The sequence below is a fragment of the Phocoena sinus genome, chromosome 7 (assembly GCF_008692025.1).
Source record: "Phocoena sinus isolate mPhoSin1 chromosome 7, mPhoSin1.pri, whole genome shotgun sequence".
NCBI lineage: Eukaryota > Metazoa > Chordata > Mammalia > Artiodactyla > Phocoenidae > Phocoena > Phocoena sinus.
The window spans coordinates 1,797,333-1,822,519 of NC_045769.1; the positions used below are offsets into that span (position 1 = coordinate 1,797,333).

The window sequence follows — 25,187 nt, forward strand, 5'->3', positions numbered from 1 at the left end:
GGCATCCTGAGGGGTCAGGAAGTCTCTGCTAACTGCTGTGCTGTGGAACCCTGGGCGGCGCTGGGACACGGCCTGGTGCCCCTGGTGGAGCCATCGGGCCCTGGTGCACCGCAGACTTGATCAGCTTCCCTGTGAGGGTTCAGCTCTGACCTGGAGGGTGTCTGGGTGCCGCAAGCAAGGGCGGGACAACTTGTCCAGATGGGGACAAAGACCCAGAAGCAGGTAGCTGCCCAGTCAGCCGTCACTCATCCCGACTAGGGCTGCCCTTGCTGTACCCTGAAGGCACCCGGGAGAGCAGAGCTGCTTGGCTGGCTTTGTTTTTGGAAGGCCTGTTTCTGAGTTTCTGAGCGTGAAGCGTGAGCCCTTGGCTTCTTGGGAGGAGTGATTTTTTTTTTTTTTTTTTGAAACCACACCCATTGTTGGTCTCAGAGTGATTTCCTGATAAGAAAGTCTGTTGTATTTGCTGAGAAATCACAAGTTTGAAAAGGAAGCATTTCACGGTTCCTTTTATGAAGGAGCATTTTTAGAAGCTGTGATTTTTTTTTTTTTTTTTTCTGAGAGGCGTGCTTGACCCTGGGGGCAGCATACTTTGTGCGGAGGACCTCTTGTCACCTAGGGTCAGGTGGCTGTGTGCTAGTGCACAGGCTGACCTGGGACAGTGGCGTCCTTTCCTTGGGTGATGCAGGCAGGCGGTCCAGGGGGCCCAGGACTCACTCCCAGCCCTTGGCTTCCGTGGGGCCTTGGCTGCCAGGCCCCAGCCCTGCCCACCTCTGTGGCCTGTGCCTTAGCGCCCATATTTGGCCTCTGACCTGCCGTGTGGTAGCAGAGGGCTTCTCTGAACCTGGAAAGTTCTGAGGAAGTTTCCAGCTTGTGGACAAAAGAAAAACATGTTGCTGCAGTCAGCATGGGGGTGTCCCGGTCAGTGTCACGTCTGTAGGAAGTAAGGAAAGGGGAGGTATGGCCACAGCGCCCCACCAAGGGTGACGGGCAGTCTCTGGGTCCCCACGTGGACCTGCAGCACAGCACAGCCCTCTTAGGAGAGAGAGCCTGCCAGGCCTGGAAACTGTGCCCCCTCTCTTCTGGGGGGTGAACGGGGACAGAGGTGCATACAAAGGAACCCAAGGGTCCCGCTGAGAAATGCTGATTGAGTCTCACAACCGTGGCGCCAGCACCGTCCTGCTCCTCTGCAGGCTGGGGCAGGTGTGTAAGAACGGTGCTGGGCGCAAAGGTCCTCTGCTGGCTGAATGGGATGGAGCCTTCGTCCAGCCGCAGGGCGTGTTCTTGGTGAGTCACGTGTGGTTGGCCGCCCCGTGGTGCAGTGGACACCACGTTTCTTTTTCCAGGATAGACCACCGCGTCTGCTGAGTGACTTCCACGAGGACGCTTGCATTAGCACTGCCCTTGCAGACACTGGAAAACCAACCAAAGGAAACCCATCGTCTGCCCCCATACCCTCTTGGCACCCTCATAAATGTAAATTGTGTTTGGAAATGCCTGTGCTTACGTTTAAAACCAAAGCCTGATTTCACCTTCGCGATGCTCCAGACTTCTGGCCGAATGGACGGAGGTGACTGCGCTGCGGAACCGGCTTCCTTTCCCCCTGTCCCAGAGCGCTTCAGGGAGCTCCCACGGCGTGTGGGCTTTGGGAAGGTGGGCGCCAGGAGGGACCTCAGGCCGGGCTGGGTTGACACCCTCCTCCCGCCCCCAGCTGCCCTGTGTGAATCGGTGAAGTGAACAGCTCTTCCTCGCCAGGGCCGTGTATCCTCACCTGCCCTTCACCCAGCCCTCCTCGGGGGCCCTGGGCAGCCACGGTAGATTGGGTGATGCCCAGCTGAGCACTGGGTGACCCAGGCCAGACACCAGCTCATGGTTCGTGTCCCAGGGACAGAGCGCGTGCAGTGTCCACCTCCTCTCCTCCCCAGCCTCTGGTAAATCCCTTCGCAGGTGGCTGATGCCATCCAAGGCCCTCCGGATCCTGCTGGCCCCGTGTGTCCTTCGAGAACGTACCCTCGGCAGTTCCTCGTGAGCTGCGTGCATGGGGCCTTCCTTCCCTTGCTGCCGTCCGCCAGCTCCCCTGTCCTCCCGCAGTGGATCCACCAGACCCAGCAGGACACTGGCATATCAGTGCCAAGAGCCACCCTGCCTGGGGAGCTCCCTGCTCTGCACCGTGGCCTGTGCTGCACAGAGCAGGCAGTGAGCTTCTTGGCGGGCTGAGTGGTGGGCCTGGCATTCCATCAAGCAGACATCAGGGCCCCTGTGTCGTCGGAACAGCTCTGATTTCTGGGCGCAGAGGCTGGAGCCCAGACAGTGAACAGACACTGAAGAAATGTAGCATTTTATATGTTGGATACGGATTCCCGCAGTGACTGTGGCAGTGTGTGCCAGGCGGTCTGTCTGCAGGGCGAGTTCGCAATCCTTCGGGCTCAGGTGTCTTCACCTGAGCCCCTCCCAGGTCTTGGCTTCCCTGGGGGCTTACGTGTGGCCTTCCGTGGGGCACAGAGGCTCCCAGAGCGTCTCAGGAGTGGGTGCACTGACTGACCTGCAGTGGGGGAGCCCCTGCTGGGCCGGACGCTCCTGCTTACCCAAGACACCAGCCCATCCAAGGGTTGCTGGGCCGGTTCTGGAAACAGTCCAGGTGCCTTAGTGTGTGAGGGCAGGCCCCAGAGTCTTTCTCCTGCACATGTGACTGGGGGTATTCTCGTGTGGCCCCTGCATGCCGCCTGGGCCTGGCCACACCTCTGCTGGGTGTGCCGGGCACTCGGACCTCGGGACCTGGGCTGCACCTAGAAATGTATGTACCGTGGGTCGTGGTCAAAGAGTGTTCAAGCTATTGTTTTAGAAAGATTACACTGGCCAGAGTGTTTTAAATGGATTAGGAGGAGGGAAGGATTCAGGCGAGGCCAGGCAGGGTGGGGGGGATCATGGTAAATGTCTGAGCAAGGAGGCCCAGAACCAGAGGAGTGACCTGTCCCCTCGGTCTCCCGTGTTCTTCAGCCTTGTTCCCTTATTTTGTGCACAGAGTTCATCCACAACTTTTGTTAGATTTATTCCTAGCTAGTTGATGCTATTATATTGGTAACTATTAGTAAATTTTATTTTCTATTTTTATGCAGAAATAAAAAATTTTTGTATACTGACTTTTGACTGACCTTGTTGAATTCTAGTAGCATCTGTAAATTCTTCGGAATTTTCTACATGCTGATTGCAAACAATGGCAGTTTTATTTTTCCTTTCCATTTCTTATGTCTTTCATTTCTTTTTCCTGCCTCAGTGCATTGGCCAGGAGCACTGCTACTGCCTGAATAGCGGTTGTCCTCCTCTGGTTCTAGACCTCAAAGGAAAATTTTCCTTGTATCACAGTTGACATGATATTGCTGTGGTTCTTCTCTGTTTTTTTCCTAAGGACCCATTATCAAATCAGTGTTGTGCTTTCTGTTCCTAATCTCCTGTGAGGGTTTTTTTCCCCCCCATAAATGTATGTTGAATTTTATCAAATGCTTCTTTTCTCTCTGTTGAGGTGATATAAATTTTCTTCTTTATTTTGTTAATGTGGTTAATTATACTAATTTTTAAAAATTAAACCAACCCTTCATTTCCGAACTGAATTCACATTGACCAAGGTGTAGTAGTATCCTTTCTATACTGCATCTTTTAGTATATTAGTTTGCTAATATTTTATGATTTTTGCTCTTGTGTTAATGAATATGTTTAACTTGTAATATTTTTCTTGTCAATTTTTGATATCAAGGTAATGCTGTCTCATGAAAAAGTTGAGAATTGTTTCCTTTCTTTATTTTCTTTGAATGGCTCTGTGTAACATTGGAAGTATTTCTTTCTTTTTTTTTTTTTAGAAGATGTCGGGGGTAGGAGTTTTTAATTAATTAATTAAGTGTTGCTGTGTTGGGGCTTCGTTTCTATGCGAGGGCTTTCTCTAGTTGTGGCAAGCGGGGGTCACTCTTCATCGCGGTGCGCGGGCCTCTCTTGTTGCGGAGCACAGGCTCCAGACGCGCAGGCTCAGTAGTTGTGGCTCACTAGCCTAGTTGCTCTGTGGCACGTGGGGTCCTCCCAGGCCAGGGCTCGAACCCGTGTCCCCTGCGTTAGCAGGCAGATTCTCAATCGCTGCGCCACCAGGGAAGCCCGGAAGTATTTCTTAATTGAAAGCTTGATAGAACTTTTGGGTGAAGTCATCTCTGTCTGGAGTTTTCTTTGTGAGGCAGTTTTAAATTCCAGATTATATTTCTTTAAAAGAAATTGGACTATTTAGGTCTTCTATTTCTTCAGATGTCAGCTTTGGTAAGTTGTGTTTTTCAAGCAGTTTTTAATTTTAATCAGTATTTGCATAAAGATTTTTATAAGATCCTCCTGTTAACCTTTTTAATATCTGTAGGAGGTAGAGCAGAGTTTCTTCGTCTTGGCGCTGTTGTCATTTGGGGCAGTTAATTCTTTTGTTTGGAGGTGCTGTCCTGCACATTATAGGATATTTAGCAGCCAGTCTCAATCTACCCACTAGGTGCCAGTAGAATTCCCCTTTCCCGGTTGTGACAAGCAAAATCTTCTCTTTTTATCATTCTCACTAGAGGTCTTTCTATTCTATTAGTCTTTTTAAAGCACCAGTTTTTTGTTTTGTTAATCCTAAGGGTTTGTATCTCTTTTCTATTTCATTAATTTTTGCTCTTTATTATTTCCTTTCACTTTCCTTGAGTTTGATTTGCTGTTCGTTCATAAACCCTTGGATGGGCCCTAACACAGGCATTTGAAGGCAGTTTTTCCTCTCTGCACAGCTTCAGTTTTTCTGGTTGTCGTCTGTGTTGAAACTTGGTCAAATGACCTGTTTCACCTTATCTTGCAACTTGCGTTTTTTTGGAGAAAGCATGTTTATCCATCAAATATTGATGCTCAGAGTGTATTTTGTCAAAAACAGATGTCTTCCTATACGAATTAGAGGCAGGCATGAATAGCAGAAGATGTTTAGCGGTGTATCTGGGGAAATTAGTCAATTTGAAATGTAATTAATAACTAAGTTAATTAGTAAAGGGATTGTTAGGAGGTTTAGAGTTATCTGTCCAAAGAGGTATTTTGGGGTTTTAATGGCAAGTTTATGCGAGAGTAGATGTTTATTTTGAGGGGCATCTGAAGGTATCAAGGCTCTCCCCCTTCTTCCACAGCCCATCCCATGAAGATATTGGTCTAATGGATGTGATTGGTAATATATCTGCATTCCATACCAATGGATGGTAAAATTAGTGTTATTAATGTTTGAGGTCACACTCTTTCCAGGTGCTGTTGGTTGGGTAGAGATCTGGAAGTTGAATATATTTGAAATCTGAAGGATCTCAGGTCAGTTATTTCTTATTATTTGTTTCCTCATTTATAGCATGATTCATCCGCACACCCATCCACTCACTCACCCATCCACTCACCCATCCATCCGGTCTCTACCCGTACTGAACTGGTCATTGTTTTAGGGTCATGGATTAAAAACAAAAGAACTGTCGACTTTTCACCCCTCTTAGGAGCTCTTGATTTTGTGGCAGAGGCAGACAATTAATCCAGTGTTGTTAGGATGGCCATGTTGGCAAGGAGCCTTCCTCATCACCACCCTCGTTGCATGAGGGGAATGCAGCGGGTAAGGTCAGCGCGTTCCGCGGAGACCAGCCTTGGTTCTGGGTTCGGTGCCCTGATGGCAGCCTTATGCCACCGAGTTGTTCCTTTCCAACATGTGTTGGTCTTCTGAGTATATTTTCCCAACAAAGGAATTTATCAGAGGCAATCCTAATTTTTTCCTTAGTCAAAACTATTAAAGAGGAAAATCCCACCCACAAAGCCAAACCGTTCCAGAAGTAAATTCCGGAATTCATTCTTGGATTTGTTTCTCTCTTGCCTTAAAAGTGAAGGTGTCTCCTCAGGATCCGCACCACACTTGCTTGCTTTCTGCACTCTTCAGTGCACTTCCTTTTGTGACGAAATCTGTTTCAAACTCTAAAAAAAGCAGCTGGAACACACTTGAGTCGCTCAGCACAAACTACAAAGCGATGCATTGACTGTGCAAAACAGATGCTGTTTGCATTCAAATAAAAGACAAACATAATATTTGCATTAATAGAGAGCCTTTGCAAAAGAATTTGCATAAAGCGGTTTATCCTTTTCCAAGAGCTGGCTACCTCTTCCTAATTTCTGAGTGTAGCAAAGGATAAGCAATCTTTTGCTGATTATGTCTCACAAAGAGTTGCTTTTGCACAAGCGTAGCTGATTTCAGAGAAGGGCTCTCCAACATGCAAATATGGTGTCAGGTGGAACACCGCATCGATTGCCGTCAGTCACATTCTTGGTAGCTTTTTGTGTTTAAAGTCGGACTGATGAGCTGTTACCTTGTTCTCAGTGCTACTAAACAGCCTCTGCAAAGAGTTTTGTAAAGAGTTACCCAAACGGGGCCTTATTTCCCTGGCTGCCTCCTCTTTGTAGTGAGAAAAAGCCAGACGATTGGTGTGTGGAGTGCTTTGGGACCTCGTCAGTGCAATTTCAAGGATAGCTATAGTTAATTCTTATTTCACTCAGGAGGGCTGTATGAATAAAGGTAAAGAAATCAGAGCAAAGGACAAATAATGGTCTCTCAAAGAGTAGGAGAGCCCAGAAATGCATGTTTTAAGCCCTGCGTAATTATTCAAAAACAAACTAAAATTTGGCCACGAGTTTCCGACCCTGTTAAAGTGAAGAGGGAACCTTGTTTATTTTTAGGATTTTCATCATTCTTAAGAGGAAACCAACTAGGTGTTTTAGGCAGTGGCTTTGAAACACACATACACAGAGGTACTGAAGCAAAAGTTTGAGGAAACAGTATTGCCCATAATGAAAGTAGTCTCAGTAACTATATGATGGTTTGTATTAACTTAGTATTCAGTCCTTATCTGTATCGACCTACACGTTAATAGTGTTTTACCTTACCCTTACTCCTAGCATCTTACTCCTTCACTTTGGAAACGGCTTCCTTCTGTCTGAAATAACGCATTCGTTGTTATTTCAGCAATGGTTTCCTCGTGGTAAGTATTCTCAGGTTTTGTTTGACAGAAGATGTCTTTTTCTTGAGTGGTAGTTTAGCTGGGTATAGAACTGTAGGTGACGTGTATTTCCCTCAGCAGTTTTAAGGTATTTTATTGTCGTCTGGCTTTTTTGGTCGAAAAGTTAGCTCTCAGCCCAGTGCTGTTTCTTCTGAGGTAATCCGAGAATTATATATAATCCTCTGGATGACTTAAGTCTAGCAAGGCTCAGGAGCCTGAGGTTGTGATTAATTTTGTATATTGTTCAACTCTGTACTTTGGACGCTAGTGGTATCTATGTTTCCCAAAGCGTGAAACTGGTTTTTGCCACAGGTGCCCCTGTTAGTTCAGAACATCAACCAAGCAGCCCGGATTTGACCACTATTGTTCTCCAGTTCCTCTTTCCTGCAGTTGAGCTAAAAGGTTTGCCCTTCTTTCTCATTGTCTGTGGTTACTTTAATGATCGATCAGTGATAAACCGAGTACCCACCTAATGGTGCTGATTTTCATTACAGATTGCTGTCATGCCTAAGTTGGACATAATCTGTCTATATAGGTATAAGAACCAAAGAAATTGGTTATAGATTAAGAAAGGCTGCTTTTCTTGCGGGGGGGGTTGGTGTAATTTCTACAGATTTCCTTCTCTCCACGATTCTACTCACTGTCAGCAAACTAATACGGGATGGGGGGAGTGTACATGATTTCTCATCTGAGTTGAACTTTGACAGGAAATAACTGTTCCAAGACTCATAATATCTCATGAGAAGATTAAGCTATGTCATCAATTCAGCGTAATCCGGAAAAGAGGTAAACCTTGGGGATGGAAATGAGCCTCAAGCTCTCGCTTTACTCTACCTGCTGCGGGTGCTCAGGACGCTCGCTGCGGGGTGTGAGGTGTGGGTGGCCTAGCCAGGTGGAGCCTCCGGGGCTGTTCATCCTGAAACTGAAAGAGGAGGGCAGGGGGCAGGGCACAACCTTTAAAAGAATGACACAGCCGCAGGACACGATAAAAACTGGTTAGAACCAACTGGGTCCAGGACGGCGGAGGATTCAGCTTCCCGTAACCTTGAGCCTCACCATGCGCTCAGCATATAATGACACACCCACAGGCTCCATGACCAAAAAAGGCCAAAAACGCAGGTGGTGGCCCAGTTCCTGGAAATCCCTGCCCCTTCTCCGAGGTAGTCGGCATAATCCTCCCACTCGTTAGCCTGTGAAATTATCCAGCCCATAAAAACTAGCCGCCCCATATTTCGGGGCCTCTCGCCTTCTGAGACAGACCACACTCTGCCTATGGAATGTGCCTCTCTCTAAATAAATCCACTTCTTACCTATCACTTAGTCTCTCACTGAATTCTTGCTGCAACGAGACCTCAAGAACCTGAGCTTAAGTCCTTAAGTCCTGAGACTATGAGACTACGTGTGTGAGCTCAGGTAAAAGACTGTGGGTTCAAGTCCCAGTCTGGGCTGTGCAGTTTCAAAACCAAGGGCCAGCAGAGCATTAACCGGTCATTTGCTCATAGGGAAGAATCTGGATAGTTCTCTGCAAGAGTGAGAGACACAGGGTCAGTGCCCCCCTGACCCTGTCTCTCTCGCTCAGACCTGGTTACTCTGCTCTGCATGTCTGTGGCGGGGAGGGAGGAGAGAAATGCTTTGCTTCTACTTTTTTCTTCATTCAAAAATTACTCCGTTACAGGGCTTCCCTGGTGGCGCAGTGGTTGAGAGTCCGCCTGCCGATGCAGGGGACACGGGTTCGTGCCCCGGTCCGGGAAGATCCCACGTGCTGCGGAGCGGCTGGGCCCACGAGCCGTGGCTGGCTGGGCCTGCGCGTCCGGAGCCTGTGCTCCGCAAGGGGAGAGGCTGCAACAGTGAGAGGCCCGCATACCGCAAAAAAAAAAAAAAAAAAATTACTCTGTTACCGAACAGGGAAGTTAAGGGATTGTCGTCTAAAATTTTGGATATATCTGTTCTTAGAACTATAAAGCTTTCAAAGTTTGGCAGGTTGTTTAAAACAGCCATTTTTAACACACTGGCAATTGGAAAACAGTCTGCTACTTTTCCAGTGTGGCCTCTGGGGCCACGTCTGTGCTTTGGAGGAGAAGGGGGAGGGGAGGTGGGCTGCACAGGCCCCTGGGCCGTCCAAGAAGGACTCTACAGGGCACTGGACCCGCCCAAGAAGGACTGCACGGGACCCTGGAGCCCTGGGAGCAAGAGCTTCCCTCCTGTTCTGCTCTTCCCTTGTGCCTTTCGATTTTCCTCCGTAGTTACTGCTGAATGTCCTGGGAACTAACGAGCCTGCTGCCGGGAGAGAGGGCAGGAGGGCTTACTCCCTTGGCGGGGGTGTCTGAGGCACATGTTCCTGTGAGCCGGTGTCAGTCAGGGGTGCTTTACTCGGGGAGCCTCGTCGCATCCTGTCAGTCCTGGGAGGTGAAGCCATTCACCAATTTTACAGATGTGGAAAATGAGGTCAGGTTGTTGGTGTGAGGTCAGGGGCACCCAGGAGCAGATCTGGGCTTTGGTGCCCAGTCTCTACACTCACAGTCAGAACCTCGGTGCCAGCCACCAGGGTGCCCGGGACTCCCTGGCAATCGCGCGGAAACCACAGGCTGAAAAGAATGCAAAGGACAGAAACCCGTATCCTGTCACTGACATCAGCGCAGTTCACATCTCACAGCAAATTGCTGCTCCTGTCAGTACCTCTATTTTTAGAAGGTTAAATAGAACACGATAGAGTGTAATCAGTGTATTTTTAGAAACTGAAGTTTGTGTTGTATGAAAATGGTTATAAGAGGAATAATGATAAGGGTTAGTTCGTCTTGACGTGGGGGAAGCTGTGCTCTGTAGAGTATATCCATATTGCGTGTAACAAAAATGTAACAGTGATTTCTACGGCTTGTCTACCATCTTTTCAGAGGACCCAGGAAAGCTAGTTTTGTTGGAGGAAGGGGTGTGCTGGGGTGTTTTTGCATTAGATAGTAATGGTGAAATTCTCTTGCGTGCGTGGACACCTTTGAATAACCGGCCGCCTCGTGCAGTGGGAGCCCGTCCTCTAGGCTACGAGGGGCACGTGCGAGGCGTGGAGCAGGTGACGGTGGGGCTGCGGCTGCACGAACCTGCCTGGGAGACCGGAAGGCTCTCTGCACATCAGCTAAGATGCTGACTGACAGCTGTGTATCTGCAGGGCGTGATTTGTGTGCCCAGCTCTTGTCTCTGTGAAGTTATCTTTTAAAAAGTTAAGACGGTGGATCTAACTTTAAGAACAACGTGCTGTATGTTATTAGGTAGTACGGAAATGAGAGAAAGCCGAGCTTCCTGAGACGGGTCAAAGCTCATGTTGCAGGCCCCCCGCCCTCCACGGTGGCCCCTCAGCCGGCGTCCACTCACCGCTGGCACATCTGTGAGCTCCACGCTCCAGAAGGACCGCGTGCCCGTGAGGAGGCCCATTGCAGGCTCTTCGGCTGCACTTGTCAGTTGAGATGCGATGTGGGGTGCACGGGGGAGGGGTGGAGGGGGTACCATGTGGACGGAGGAAGCCTGTTTCCCAGTCCCAGATCCGGCAGCTTTTCTCCTGGCGCCACTCACGAGCCAGTCGTCTGCTGTCTTCTTTTGGCCGTGACCTCCGGCAGCAGGGCCCGCCCGAACGTGACAGTCGGGTGTTAGGCCCCTTCCCGTCCAGGGCCGCAGAGCAGGGCAGCGTCGGGGAGGAGGCTTCTTTCCCGGCCACCTCAGGGCCGGCGCCCTTGAGATTTTCCCTTTTCCTGGTGGAGGGTCACACGTCAGTGCTGAGCATGAGCCCCGGAACCATCGGGAAGGACTTGTGGTGCTGCCCCGCCACGCCTGCAATCCGAGTGCATTCTGTTCGGTGCCTGATGGAGCTCCTGGGGGCTGGCAGTGGGGACAGGCAGCCACCATGCGGAGCTGCCCCGACAGCCGCCGGGAGGGCGGGCGGTTCTCGGGCCACACGACACGAGTGTCTGGTCACAACTGCCCAATCTCCAATTCACTGTCACCCCGCTGGTTCTGGTGAGGAAGCCCAGGGTCTCTGGAGACCTGGGTGCCGAGGGTGAAATGGTGTCACGAGTTGCACGTCTCCTCCGTGGCCCGCGGTCCTTGCGGGCAGGCCTCCTGTCAGCGCGGGGCTGCCAGCACCTGAGGCGGGGCCCGGAGCACACTGGGCTCCTGGCGGTGTGCCGACCAGAGAAATGGAGCTAAGCCAGGGCGGTCCACGTAACCGGAGGCCGTACGTGCGGCCCGGTGGGCAGCGTGCAGCGTCCTCACGGTGGCACGTGCTCGGGCTGCCCTGGCGGACGCCTGCTCGGCCACAGGGCACGGCCGGGTCTCGTCCTGCAGACGAGGGTTAAGTTCTAAAATGAAGAGTCTCTGTAGGATTGTGCATTTCAGAAAGGCGCGAGAGAAACTAAAACCAGCAAGACCCATGAAACATACTTTCTCCGCTGGTATGTATTTTAAGAACCGTTTCCTGACAAAAGACTTCTGGGTGGGGTAGGTGTCATGTAATATCCAGTTCTTTTTTTATTTCTTTAGCAGCTCAGCTAGAGAACTTAGTAGTTCAGAAGGCTGCAGCCCCACCCAAGATGCTGAGAGTCTGGATGGCAGAAATTAGCACAGCAGTAGAGATGCTGCTAAGGACGGGAAACTTACAAACCGGCAAAATGAGTGGAATAAACCACACGAGGATATTTATTAACTTGAATTTTGAGCCACTGACAAATCCTGAACTTTTCTTTTTTTCTGAGAAAGTCATAAAGAAAGGAGCAGAGGGGGTTTCGAAGTTCTGTTTGCTCTTCAAAGTAGGTCTCTTAGAGCCAGCAAGGCCAGCGATCTGTGTTCATCGTCTCCCGCCTCTTCCCCCCGCACGCGTGAGCCCACCGCAGTCCCCTCTGTGTCCTTCATGCTACGAGAGGGGCCTTGCCTTCCAGCCACCCGCCTCCCATCCAGCCGGAAGTCCTGACGGATCACCTTCAAAATAGATCGCCAATCAGACCGTTGCTCCCAGCTCCGTGGCCACCGTTCTCCTCCAGGCCTCAGAGACAGCCTCCAAGCTCTTCTTCCTGCTTCTGTCCCTCCTGGCCCTGGTTAATACTCTCTTCCTCCAGGCCTGGGGCCCCCCTGACCCTGTCTCTCTCACTGAGACCCGGTTACTCAGCTCCACTGCCTGGGACCCACCAAGTTTGTTCCACCTCAGGGCCTTTGCACGTGCTGTCCCCATGCCTAGGATGCCCTTGGGATAGTTTACACGGCTGCTTCTCACCTGCCATTCAGGCACTGCTCAGATGTCTCCACCTCCCAAGGACCTATCTGAGGAATAACCCCCATCACATCCCGCTCAGCACATGATCCCACACGACCTGTTTACGTGTGTCACCTCCTCTTCACTAGTGGCAGTTTGGGGTGCTGGAACTCGATGTCGCTCGAGGCTGTATCCCCGGGAATGAGGACAATCGCTCCGTAACTCGTTCAGTAAAATTTGCTGAATGACTGAGTGATGTGATTTGGACCTTGTGGCTTGGTGGGTCAGCGCTTAGAGGCAGAACTTCCTGACCTTGATCAAGACAACCGTCCCCATCTCTCCTGCTGCCTTTCTTCATCTTTAAAATGCGGACAATAATAGTATTTATGCCATTCGTTTCCTGGTGAGGACTGACCGAGCTGATGTGAATGAAGGACTTGGACGGGTACCTGACCCCCTAATCCGTGCCTGTTACTGGTTAGCTGTTATTTCTAAGTTAGAAGGCAAACTTGACCGATGGTGTTGAGGAGCTGGCCAGAACAGTGGTTTAGAAACAATGAACTATATCCACACTACATATCGTCCTAAAGAGAGCTGGGGAGAAAGTCTCTCCACCCAAGGTGCTGTGGCCGCCGCACACGTCAGCAGACGTCGGCCGGGGGGACGCGAGGGCCGCGTGTCCCTGGGGCAGCTGCTGCTGCGTCAGTCCGGCCTCTCTCAGTCCCTCTGGGCCCTCCCATTGCGGTAAAGGGAAAAGGCGAAGGAGCCCTTTTTCGAGACAAAGAACTAGCAGTGCTTTCGAGTCCGACGTGGCTGGGAGGGTGAGCAGGGCCGCAGCTCGGGTGTCCATGTTGCCTGGGCCTCCGGGGCACGCGCCCCGCAAACGCTCTCTAGCCACACTGTGAGTGAGCTTGCCTGTGCGGACTTGTTCCGAGTGGCTGTTTGGGGTTTATTGTTTTGAGTTAGTGACTCATTTCTCATGAGCTGCTTACTAACATGTACCTCTTTTCCGGCTTCCTGTCACTTAACCACAAACACCTCTCAGCTAATCTTTAATGCTCAGCAGTGTGGAAAGTGTGCGGGGAGCTGGTCATCCAGCCAGTGGTTTTAGTGGCGGACTCACAGTTTCAGGAGATGCTTTGCCCCATCAGGTGTCTTGCTGTGGGATGAGATGTGCGTTCTCTGTGCAGGCGGGACTGTCCGCTAGCATCACAGAGGGACAGATGTGGTGCGAGGGGCACATTTTGTATCTTTTTCTTTATTTACTTTATTTTATCTGCTCCTGTGTCAGTTTACCTCTCCACTGAACACATGAGGAAACTGAGGCTGGGTTGAAACGACATGATCACTAATGAAGCTTTGCGTGTTGGGGAAGCCAGGCCTGTCTGACCCCGAGTCCCCCGGGGCCATGTGGCCTCCTTCCCAGGAGAGGTCTGCTCTGTGAGGGGATGAACTCAGGTGGGAGCTTTGCTCACTAGACTGCTCGACAGTTAACAGGTGTTGGTTCAGAAGGTAGGACAGCGGCAGAAAACAGTGGTGGTGGGATTGCCCGTGGGTTTTCACAGGCGTGTGGGTTGGTCTGAGCAACCAGAGGAAGCGTGGTTATGGACAAGTGGGCTTCAGAGCTAGTTTTCAGCCTTTGCTGGTAACTATGCTACTTCTTGTTGTTACTGATGTGAGCCGGGGGTATCTGTCCAGAAAGCTAGTTTGCGTCAGCGCAGAGATGCGGGTTCACTGCGTGCTCTCGTGCGGGGCTCCCATGGGATTTCTGTGGTCCATTATTTGTTACACAGAGTCTGAGAAATCTGCACCTTTTGCATCCGAGGTTCTTTCCCCTCCTGCGTCTCCAGAGCTGTACCAACAGCTTTGGAATGACTCACTCAGTTATGTCCTCCCCAGGGGGCAGATGGACAGCGTCTCTGGAGCAGAGATGGATCTGTTTTCAAAGGCGGGCAAGGACATTTTCTCCTGATTTTCTAAGTCTCTTATTAACGGTTGAGCTGGGCCGGGCCACGGGATGGGGACAGCTGAGAGCTGTCAGCTCACTAGGGAGGGGGGAGGAGGGGCAGACTGTCCCTGGAGGACCATCTGAAAGGCAGCTGAGAAACTCCCCTCAGGAAAGGCTGCCCGGGACCAGGGAGAACAGAGCCGGCCTTTGTCTGGCCTCCCAGGGCACAGCGGCCTGGGCTCCAGCGCTGCCCACCCGCGAAGCTGTTTTCTTAACTCGCTCCCTCGCATATCCCTCCCTGGCCCTCGCTCCTTCCCGTGGTGCAGCTCCGAGCTGGACCTGGGACCTGGGGACCGGAAAGAGCCTGCTCCGCCCCGGGCAGCTGTGGTCCAGGCCCCTCCTGGTGGCCCGTGGTCACACTCGCTGTGTGTCCTTCCTCACTACCAGAGCTTTCCGGTCTGTGGGTCGTATCTCAAATCGGAGAGGGCCGGTCCACCCTCGCCGGGGCTGAGTTCTGCCTGACACCAGCTGGGGCCTGTGTCCTGCCCATGGTCACATCTCAGATGCTCAGGACCCATCTGTTGAGTTGAACGTGAGCCGGGAGGGTTTGCTTGCTTGCACAGCTAGGGGCTGGTAATAAACTGGAGGTTGTTAGGAATGTTACTGAGAGAACTAGTTAGACTGATGAGCTGGTGGATGTGAAGCGAGGACGGATGCTTAGGAACAGGAAGAGAGGGGCTTGTCTTGGCATCTCTCGAAAACTCTTATCATGAAAAATTTTTTTAAAAAAGATGAACTGTAGTCCATATAGTGAGATCCCCTGCGCCCATAGAAACACTGAGCTTTCTGACCAGTCCCACTTCATCAGGTCCCCCCTCTCCAAGCTTTATCCCCTGGAGAATTTAAAACAAGCCCCAGATGCCACACCATTTTCCCATAAATGCTTCAGTGTGTGTTTCTAACAGGTACAATCCCATTGTCACACGCAACAAAATGAATAATAATTCCCAACTATCATCTTATACCCAAGCTGTGTTCCATTTTTGCTCGTTGTCTTTAAAAAAGTCTCGGTACTGTCATTTGTTCAAATCAGGATGCGAGCCTCGGGACTGAGGGACGGCTCTGCAGTATTTATACCCGTCCCAAGGAGCTGGGGCTTTTGCCCTTCGATTTTGTCCTTCCACACCTGACTGATCAGAGCCTCCTGGGGCCTTTGAACCTGTTCCTTTAAACACATATTTCCTATAAACTAGTAGCTGGAGCTAGATTTGATTTCCAGGGGAAGGACAAGAAAACCTCGAAGATCAGCCTTGACCTTCGCAAAGTCTGCCTGATTTTCCTGAAGGAAAAGTGTTGCCTAGAGAAAAGGGGTCTAGCTTCCATTTTCATTTTCTCTGATAAACACACGTCAACTGTATGGACGTGCGTGCCTCAGGAATCCATGACACTCAGCTCATTAAAGTTTAATTCATATTAATGGGCACACACAAGCTTTATTATAGAACTTTTCTATTTTTCCACAGCTTGCATGATGAGGAAAAGAAACATTTAATGGATTGAGATGGGGAGGCTCTTAGCGGAACTCACAGGGGAGGTGCCCGTCTGGTCCGCCCGAGTATATGCCGCACCTGAGTGGTGCCCGTATCTGTCAGGCGGGGGCTTTGTTGGATGTGGCTCTGCAGGAGGGTGGAGGATGCCAGAGGGATGGGGGGCCCTTCAGCAAAGGACATGCGGGAAGCAGAGGGGAGGGAGGCCAGGTACCGGGGGGGGAGTTTGAGACCCCCTGCGGTATCAGGGGAAGGGCTCTGGGGGAATGTGAGTATTTTGCTGACCTGATGAATCATTTCCGTTTGTGACATTTCAGTGTACTGAGCCCCCTTTTACGATTTAAATGAACAAGAGGGTCAAGCTTCCAATAGGAGGGTTCCACAGGTCCACAGGTCTGGTGCAGGGAATGCTGGCCTCACCTGAGTGTCCTGGGACACCCCCGAGAGCTCTGCACAGACTCACATGACGTGGGAGGGCCCCAGCTGGGGGTCAGCGGGCGAGCCTGGCCTGCAGACCCTGCCCTGTGCTCCCATCCTGGCGGCCAGGCCTCCGAGCAGCTGGCTGGTCCTTTCCATCTTCATTCAGGCAGGGTCAGCGCCTTTCACCAGGCGCGAGAACTGCGTACTTTTCCGTCCTTCTTATAAAGGGTAACCGATTTTTAAAAAACTTTTTTTCCATCGAGGGTTTTTAAAATTAATTAATTAATTAGTTTATTAACATCTTTATTGGAGTATAATTGCTTTACAATGGCATGTTAGTTTCTGCTTTATAACAAAGTGAATCAGCTATGCATATACATATATCCCCATATCTCCTCCCTCTCGCATCTCCCTCCCACCCTCCCTATCCCACCGCTCCAAGCGGTCACAAATCACCGAGCTGATCTCCCTGTGCTATGCGGCTGCTTCCCACTAGCTATCTGTTTTACGTTTGGTAGTGTCTATATGTCCCTGCCACTCTCTCACTTCGTACCAGCTTATTCTTCCCCCTCCCATGTCCTCAAGTCCATTTTCTAGTAGGTTTGTGTCTTTATTCCCGTCCTGCCCCTAGGTTCTTCAGAACCAGGTTTTTTTTTTCCCTTATATTCCATATATATATGTGTTAGCATACGGTATTTGTTTTTCTGACTTACTTCACTCTGTATGACAGACTCTAGGTCCATCCACCTCACTACAAATAACTCAATTTCGTTTCTTTTTATGGCTGAGTAGTATTCCATTGTATATATGTGCCACATCTTCTTTATCCATTCATCTGTCGATGGACACTTAGATTGCTTCCATGTCCTGGCTATTGTAAATAGAGCTGCAATGAACATTGGGGTACATGACTCTCTTTTTTTAAAAAAAATATACATATATATATTTTTTTAAATTTATTTATTTATGGCTGTGTTGGGTCTTCATTGTTGCGTGCGGGCTTTCTCTAGTTGCGGCGAGCGGGGGCTACTCTTCGTTGCGGTGTGTGGGCTTCTTATTGCGGTGGCTTCTCTTGTTGCAGAGCACAGGCTCTAGGCACGTGGGCTTCAGTAGTTGTGGCACGTGGGCTTCAGTAGTTGTGGCTCACGGGCTCTAGAGCGCAGGCTCAGTAGTCGTGGCACACGGGCTTAGCTGCTCCGCAGCATGTAGGATCTTCCCGGACCAGGGCTCGAACTCATGTCCCCTGCATTGGCAGGGGGATTCTTAACCACTGCACCACCAGGGAAGCCCTACATGACTCTTTTTGGATTACGGTTTTCTCAGGGTATATGCCCCGTAGGGGGATGGCTGGCTCGTATGGTAGTTCTATTTTTAGCTTTTTAAGGAACCTCCATACTGTTCTCCATCAAGTTTTATAGTAGCACACACACAGCAACGCAAATATCACCACCACAGGAATTCTGCCTTTTCTCCTTAAGTTAGTGTGTAGGGACCCGGGGCTTCCGCCCTGCAGGATCAGCCCTCGAAGTGGCCCCAAATTGAGGGGAGCTCAGCGCCTCCGCCCCCCAGCATTGGTCTCCCCAGGCCTGGCCCACGTGCGGCTCCAGATGTGAAAGCCTCCTGCTTCTCGGCTGAGGCTCCGTGTCCAGGAAACGGGGCCACCTCACCCTCCAGACCCTCATCCCAGACGTACAGGAGCCTTAAGGACCCGGGCGGCAGAGGGAAAACCCAGACTCAGACATCTGTTAGGGAGGAACCCCCTTTCCTTTGCAGACCTTCTGGCAAGTTCTCTATAAGATCTGAATTCACGACAGATCAGAGGGGAGAGGACACGGGGTGAAGGGGAGGTATACCATCATTCTTACTGCGAGAAAATATTCCAGCTTCTCCTCAGGCCCCGGGAAGCCCTCAAGATAAGAATTAATTCTCACACAAACCTTCAAAGATGAGTCTGGGGAATGCAGACCGAGGGCCTGGCCTCCCGCCCGCCCCCCTGAGCACCAGCTGCAGTTCTGGCTGAGCCCTGCCCCTCTGCACCTGGGCTTCTGCTTCCTCCCTTGGGACCCAAAACTGGGCTGCCCTCTGTCCCTGGTGTTCCCGCTACCTCCTTGGGAGCAGGTCCACTCGTACTAACTCCTGAGAAGTCTTGCGGCAAGGAAAGCTCGGGCCTTTTTACAAGTGTGGGCAGTGTGTAGTGGCTTTCTTCCAAAGAATGTCATGTGGAAAGAATGCCACAGGTCTTACTGTGCAGAGACCTGATGGACACACCTCTGCCAGGTGATCAAGGTCAACATCAGTGGGATGCGCCATGTTGGTGGGATGTGGTACCACAGGATGGACGGGGCACTTCCCCTCCGTGGTCTTCTTGCTAAACACACAACCCTAGTCCAATCAGGAGCACATCAGACAGTCCCAATTGAGGGGCATTCGACAAACCACCTGACCTGCACTCCTTAACTGCCAAGGTCATCAAAAACAAGGAACGTCTGAGGAACCGTCACGGCCCAGAGGAGGCTGAGGGGAGGTGACGACTAAATGTCCTGCGGGGTCCTGGGTGGGGTCCTGGGACGGCAAGAGGGCACTAGGGGACAGCCAAGGAAACCTGAGCGAAGCATGGACTTCAGTTAACGACACCCCAGACATACTAATGTGAGGTGTTCATCACAGGGGAAGCAGGGTGCAGAGTATGTGAGGACACTCTGTACTTTTAAAATTTTTCTGTAAATCCACACCTGTTCTAAAATAAAAGGCTTGTATGATAGAAAGGGACAGGAAAATGGGCTGGAATGAAGACTTTGAGTTATTACTGCTGCCAAATACCGAAGATTCCGCGGCCGCCGGTCTGGAAACAGCTCTGTGAGAAGGATGAGGTGTGCGTGCCCTGCTGTCATATAAAGTGGGGGACAGGCAGCCTTGTCACCCCCATTTCATTTTGGTGACCTACATTGAACAAGCCCCAGTAAGCACGTTTTATAATATTAATTTTCCAGCTCTTTTATGCACCTGACAAAAGAGCAAGTGTGGAACTAAGGCTGGCATGTGTGGCTAGGGCTCCAACTCTTTGGAATCAAAAGTAGGAAAGATTTCAGGCCGCACTCGAATCCCCTATATCTGTACGACTTTGTTCCTTTCCTTTGCCTCAGAACTCACTGGACGCAACCAAGTCGGTTTATCCCAGGAATGCAAGTTGGTTTGACATGAGAAAAGGAAGTTACCAGATGAAAGGGGAAATTATTTGACAATATGAATCGATACAGAAAAGCTTCTTAAAGTTAAGCACATATACATGATTTTAAAGTAGGCTTTGCAAAGTAGAAATAGAAGGGGCTCTCCTTAACTTAATAAAGTTATCTGTCAGAAACTTACAGCAAGTGTTATACTTACGCTAGGTGAAGTATTGAAAACATTCCCAGTAAGTTCAGAAACAAGACAGGGGTGTCCTCTTTTGCTATTTCCATTCGATAATGTACCACAGATGTGAGCTGTAGAACAAGGCAAGAAAAAGAATTAAAAAGCATCAGGTCTGGAGAGGAAGAACAAACTGTCATTATCGTAGGTGACGTGATTCTGCATGTAGAAAATTCAAACTAACTTCAGGTAAGCGATTAGAATGAATATGAGTTTAACCAGATGCTATAGCACCAAGCCAATATATAAAACTTGATTGTATTTCTGTATATCAGCAGAGAGAAATTGACATTGAAAATACTATCTATAATATTTTACTTAAAACATCAAATGTCTGGTAATAAATCTAAAGGTGTTCAAGATCTCTGCACTCAAAATTCTAAAACATTTTTGAGAGAAATGAAATGAAGTGATATTCCATGTTCATGGATTGGGAGAATAATATTGTTAATATTGTCACTTACCTCTTCTTCCAGAGAAGATTCTATGAACTCTTTTGCTGTTTTCTAGAAATTTTAGAAGATTGAACCTGAAAAGTGGGGAATTACAACTATGATATGCTTTCATTTCTTTTTCTCCCCCACTTTCTTGTCTTTTTTTCCTGCTGTTTTCCTATCTTTCTCGACTTTCTTCCCTCTCTTTCTTTCTTAATCCAGATGAGGGCAAATTCTTTGGGGTTGGGTGAGGGGACTCGGTCTTGGTGACTGGAAGGCCTGGTTGAACGGCACAGGTCTGGCTGAGTACCAGAGTACAGAGTACAAGGCCCAGTTCAGGCTTATGTCTGGCCTAGTTGCGACGGAGCCAGGTTCTGGGGTGCTAAGTACATGATCTCGCGGACATTGCTCAGCCCTGCAGGGCTGCTTTCCCATGTGCAAAGGCGGGGAATAGGCCAGAAGAGTTGGGAGTTAGGTTCCTTTGGCTCCAAAGGCTACGATTCTAGTTAGAGATACCCCCTGCCCATCACACTGAATTACAGCCAAGCCTTGCTTTTAAGTTGGACCCCATCGTCTCTAAATGGGCCGTGCGGTTTCTGTGCGAGCGTGATCACGTGTCCGCTGCCGTCCCGTGTGCCACCGTGTGCGTTGTGCTCACTCACGGAAGAGTCACGTGGTGAGGGAGACACGGAGGACCCTCGTGCTCCCTGCTTCCCTTCTGCATGTGTGCTCCTCCGCCAGCTCCCTGCGCCAAATAAAATGCCACTTGAGGACACGAAGTACCGCAGTCCCATCCAGCGATGTTTCCAAAATTAGACTCTACAGTGGAGAGAGATTAGGGCGGAAACCTGCTTGCAGGGGTGTTTCGCGGGCCGAGAGGAGGTCGTGCTCCCATTCCTTCTCCTCGGTTCCTTGCGTTGCTTTCTTGGCTGCTCTTTGCTCCGTGGCTACGTGGTCACGTGCTGGCGGCGCTTACGTCTGGGCTCTAAGCCCTCTTCCCTGGCGCTTGTAGCCCCTGCGCCTTCAAACGCAGTTTCTCTATCCCTGCTCTGTCCTGGGGTTTCGTCCAGCTGCACAGCCTCAGGTTTGTTTTGTGAGCCCTGTGATACGGAATTGGATGTGTAAGGCCCTCGGTGGTATTTGTCACCAGCTCTGGTCCCCGTGACACGGAGCAGCAATGCTGCGTCACATCTGTCCCCACAGCTGACGTTCGTGCCTAAAACTGTCGTGTACGTGCTGAGCAGCCCCTGCCGCGCAGAGCCCTGCTACGGGTGTCCGTGGACTTGGTATATCTTCTCTCCATGTTTAGATCTGAATCCTCCAGGGAATCGAGAGGGCCCTGCACGCCTCCGTGTTCTCAGCCTGGGTCTTCGCCCTGTGATGTCAGGGTCCTCACCACGTGCCCGGGGCCACACACCTGGGCCTGCCAGCCTCGAGCACCCAGACCAGCCAGCGGGAGACTCCAGGGCCGGGACTGGGAGGCCTGGTGTTATCTTCCCTTCTCTGGGCCTCGTCTCCCGGTGCCCAGTCCCTTCTTGGTTCAGGTTTCTGCCCAGTGCCGTTCTATCTACTGCCTTCTGTGAAAAGACCTCTTACGTTTTGGCTTCTGTGATCCTCCATTCAGAGTGAGGAACGTGCGGTGTGCTGGGGGCGTCAGGGTGGTGGGGTGGGGTCTGCAGAGGAGCAGGGCGAGGGACGGGCACGGGCTGCTGGTGGCGCACCCAACATCACGGGCTCTCGCTCCTTGACGCGTCTTCCCGCTTCAGCGTGGCTGAAAGTCGCGTGTAATCGGGCATCATCGGGCGTGTAGCTCTGGAGCAAGTGGACCTGCAGGGCTTGGGGCAGACACGAGCCGCTCGCTCCAGACTCCAGAAAGGCCTTCACACGAGCCGGGGTGCAGGCCCAGCACTACTGCTCCGGCCCGGAAGCTGGAATTTCCTCATTTGCCAAACGAGGCAGCTGTGCTGGTTTCTGGGTTTCTAAACTGTGTCTGGTTCTAGAACTTTGGCTAGGGGGAAGCTCAGGGTGGACACGGAGGAGGTGACGGTTTCGGGGGGACACGCCAGGTGTGGTGGCACCAGAGAGAACGCCCTGGGCTTGCTCGGACGCGGCTGCAGGGCCGGCAGGGTGGCCCTCTAGCACCCAGCTCCTGGCCCTGCCCTCAGAAAATGGCGGCAGGACTAGGATTTTCAAAAGCGATTTTTGGTGTTTCTGAAAGTATTTACTGTGGGATTAGGATTTTTAAAAATACGTTTAGACTTTTATGAATCTTTTAGTTCTGAAAATGAAATTTTCATTTCACTTATTCACGTTCAGAAAAAAAGGCTTGAAAGTGCTTTCTGTGACTGTCTTGAGGCCCCTTTCTCTTTTTTTTTTTGCGGTACGCGGGCCTCTCACTGTTGTGGCCTCTCCCGTCGCGGAGCACAGGCTCCGGACGCGCAGGCTCAGCGGCCATGGCTCACGGGCCCAGCCGCTCCGCGGCATGTGGGATCTTCCCGGACCGGGGCATGAACCCGCGTCCCCTGCATCGGCAGGCGGACTCTCAACCACTGCGCCACCAGGGAAGCCCTTGAGACCCCTTTCTGAGGGGCTCACAGGACATGGCATTAGGCCCGCAGGTCAGCGTCAGACCATGTCAGGGCGGGTCGTATGCCTGGAGAGAAGCCTTGGTGCAGACGGTCGAGCCTGGTCTGCTTCTGGGCGTGAGTGTGGCCCCCAGTCCTCGTCCTGCCTCGGGGAGCCTGGACTGTCCTAACCCCACATATGCCCAGTGTCTTGTGAGCTGCCAGAATGGGGGAGGGGTGGCTGGCTGTGGAGAGGAGACCCCAGATCCCAGCGTTTGAGTCCCCGCGTGGCCGGGCACCGCACGGGAGCAGCTCGTTTTCCCCGAGGGTGTGGGAGCGCGGCTCACAGGCCTCCCCGCTTCCTTGGGAGGGTCTGCAGTTCTCAGGAGACGCTTTGGGATCTCCTCGGGGTCATTGTTCTCGTCCTTGGACTTTGAACGTCTCCGAAGACACACATGCGTCATGGAACACTGCATTCGAAGTCTGCCTGAGGTGCTGTCCATTTGGGGCAAAAAGCAAAGTTTTAGTACAGAGTCAGTAGACCTGTGCTCTTAAGTGTTTTTGTCATGATTTGCAAGTCGGCCCGAGGGGGGGCCGATGGCTGCTCTGGGAAACCAGTGCTTTCTCCGTAAAAATCAGTAATGAGTGTGACCGACCACACGTCAGCGTCAGTAATGACGCGCTTGTCCCTGCGGGCGTTCACACCAGGTGTCAGAAGCCAATTTTACACCAAAAGTGTGATTCCTGCAAGTTTTGCCGAAGTTTCCTTCTTGTGTGTCTGAGGGAATGTGGTCTAAAGGCAGCCTGTGCCAGGTGGAGGTGGGGTGTGGTTTCGGTGCCATCTTTGCAGTCAGAACACGATCGAAAGGTGGACCTGGAAGAAACGATTCGTTCCATTGTGAGAACCTGGCCCAGTGTCTTCCTAAGAGCGGGTTTGTTTGTCTTAGTTTCCTTGACTGTCCCGCAAGCGGGCAACAGCCACGGCTGCTCTCGCCGCCGGAGCCTCCGGGGGCTGTGTCTCTGTGGCCCTCGGGCCACGGGTCCATATCTGGGAAGAGGATGAGTAACTCTTCTGTCTTCATCTTACTGCTTGTGGTCTCTGCGGAAACGCTGAGTGGTATCAGGTAGCTGCTGAAAAGAAGTAAAAACACAGCAGCTCGGCCAGACGCCCTCAGGCCAGGAATTGGTGTTTGCCATTTTCGAGATGGGGACCGTTGGGATGTTCGACAAAGGGTCTTTTATTTTCTGACTCCGCAAATAAAAATGACACCGGTGGTCTCCTTTAAAAGTGAGAAGGACACGTGCACTTCCATTGTTTGCAAGGAAGTGCTCCTTGCAGGCCAGGAGTGTAAAGTATTTTAATTGAGATGCGAGCAGTTTCTGAAGCCAAATGCTTTCTCTGTCCTCCAGATGGACTTTCTGGCCGAGACCAGCCGGTGGAGCTGCTCAACCCTGCCCGCGTGAACCACATGCCAGGCTCGGGTAAGTCGGCACGCCCAGCCCTGCTGCGCACCAGGCGCCACCGAAGGGGTGTTTGGGTCTCCGCTGTCCTGGGGGGCTCTGGAGAGAAAGGGGTGGGGTCTCAGGTCCACGGAAGTTGGCTGCTCTTTCCTGGGGTAAAAACAGGCCACTGGTTTTGGAAATGTAGTGGGCTTCGCTTAATGCTTCTTAAGTAAGTGGCACAGACACGCAGGGCCTTTTTTCTGTCTTGAGCTCCGATGGGGTGTGTCCTTCCCAAAGGTAAGAACTGCTTGTTTTGGGTCTAACTCCAGGCCCTGAGCTGTACGAGAGTCCGGGGGAAGAGTGCTGAGCTTGAGCTGGGGACACTGCAGGGCAAGTCACACTGGGTCCAGGGCCCCAGGCTCCTCGGGGGAAAGTGAGTCAGTGATGTCTCCTAAGCAGCGTTCCATGTGTAACTGACGAAAAAGCATCAGCCGTGATTAGAAACCTCTCATTCCGTATATGATATTCCTAAGTACCATGCCCTAGGCAATGTCTTCCGAATCCATACGGCCCTCTCTTTTTGTACAACACTAACCCTCCATCTACTGTCCTCCAGGATTTCAACTCGGAGCCCGGATGCCGTTCTTCATGGGCTCCTTCGCCTTATTGAGGCTAAAACGAGCCTCGTGAAGGCCTAGGGTGTATGGAAGGGAACCGTTGTCAGTGTTCCACATACGCTCTTAAGCCGGCGTTTTGAGGGCGACACTGCTGGCCCCTTGCCTTTGCCGTGTCCTGAGGCCTCCGTCTCTGTGGTTTTTTCCTCGCGGCACCTCCTGAACCCCAGCCTTCCTGTCCCCCCTCTGCCCACTCTCTCCGTGGGCAGGCCTGGCAGAGACGGGGGGCACATAGATGCCTGCCTCTGCCCCGGCCCCCAGCTGACCCACCCATCGCCTCACCTTCCCCATCCTCTTAAAAGGAAATCAAAGCTTGAGGCAGGGCTGGAAGTGTCAAAGAAGAGATTTCTTTCTTTGCATAGAGATTCTCTGAAGCCTGCCAAGGATCATTTTGGCGTCAACTCAGACGCGAAGCTCGGGTTGTTTGTCTGCGGTGCTCCTAGAAGGTGCCGGCGCTCCGGCCT

At 51.3% G+C, this 25,187-nt stretch overlaps 1 protein-coding gene across 3 annotated transcripts in view; it reads left to right on the forward strand.

Annotated features, from left to right (window-relative positions):
- HDAC4 (histone deacetylase 4) overlaps positions 1 to 25,187 on the forward strand; it is a 286,142-nt gene that overhangs the window by 112,659 nt on the left and 148,296 nt on the right. For all 3 annotated transcript variants that reach the window (XM_032636830.1, XM_032636829.1, XM_032636831.1), the window contains exon 3: positions 24,017 to 24,088. In XM_032636830.1, coding sequence (XP_032492721.1) covers positions 24,017 to 24,088 — 72 coding nt within the window. The remainder of the gene's footprint in view (positions 1 to 24,016; positions 24,089 to 25,187) is intronic.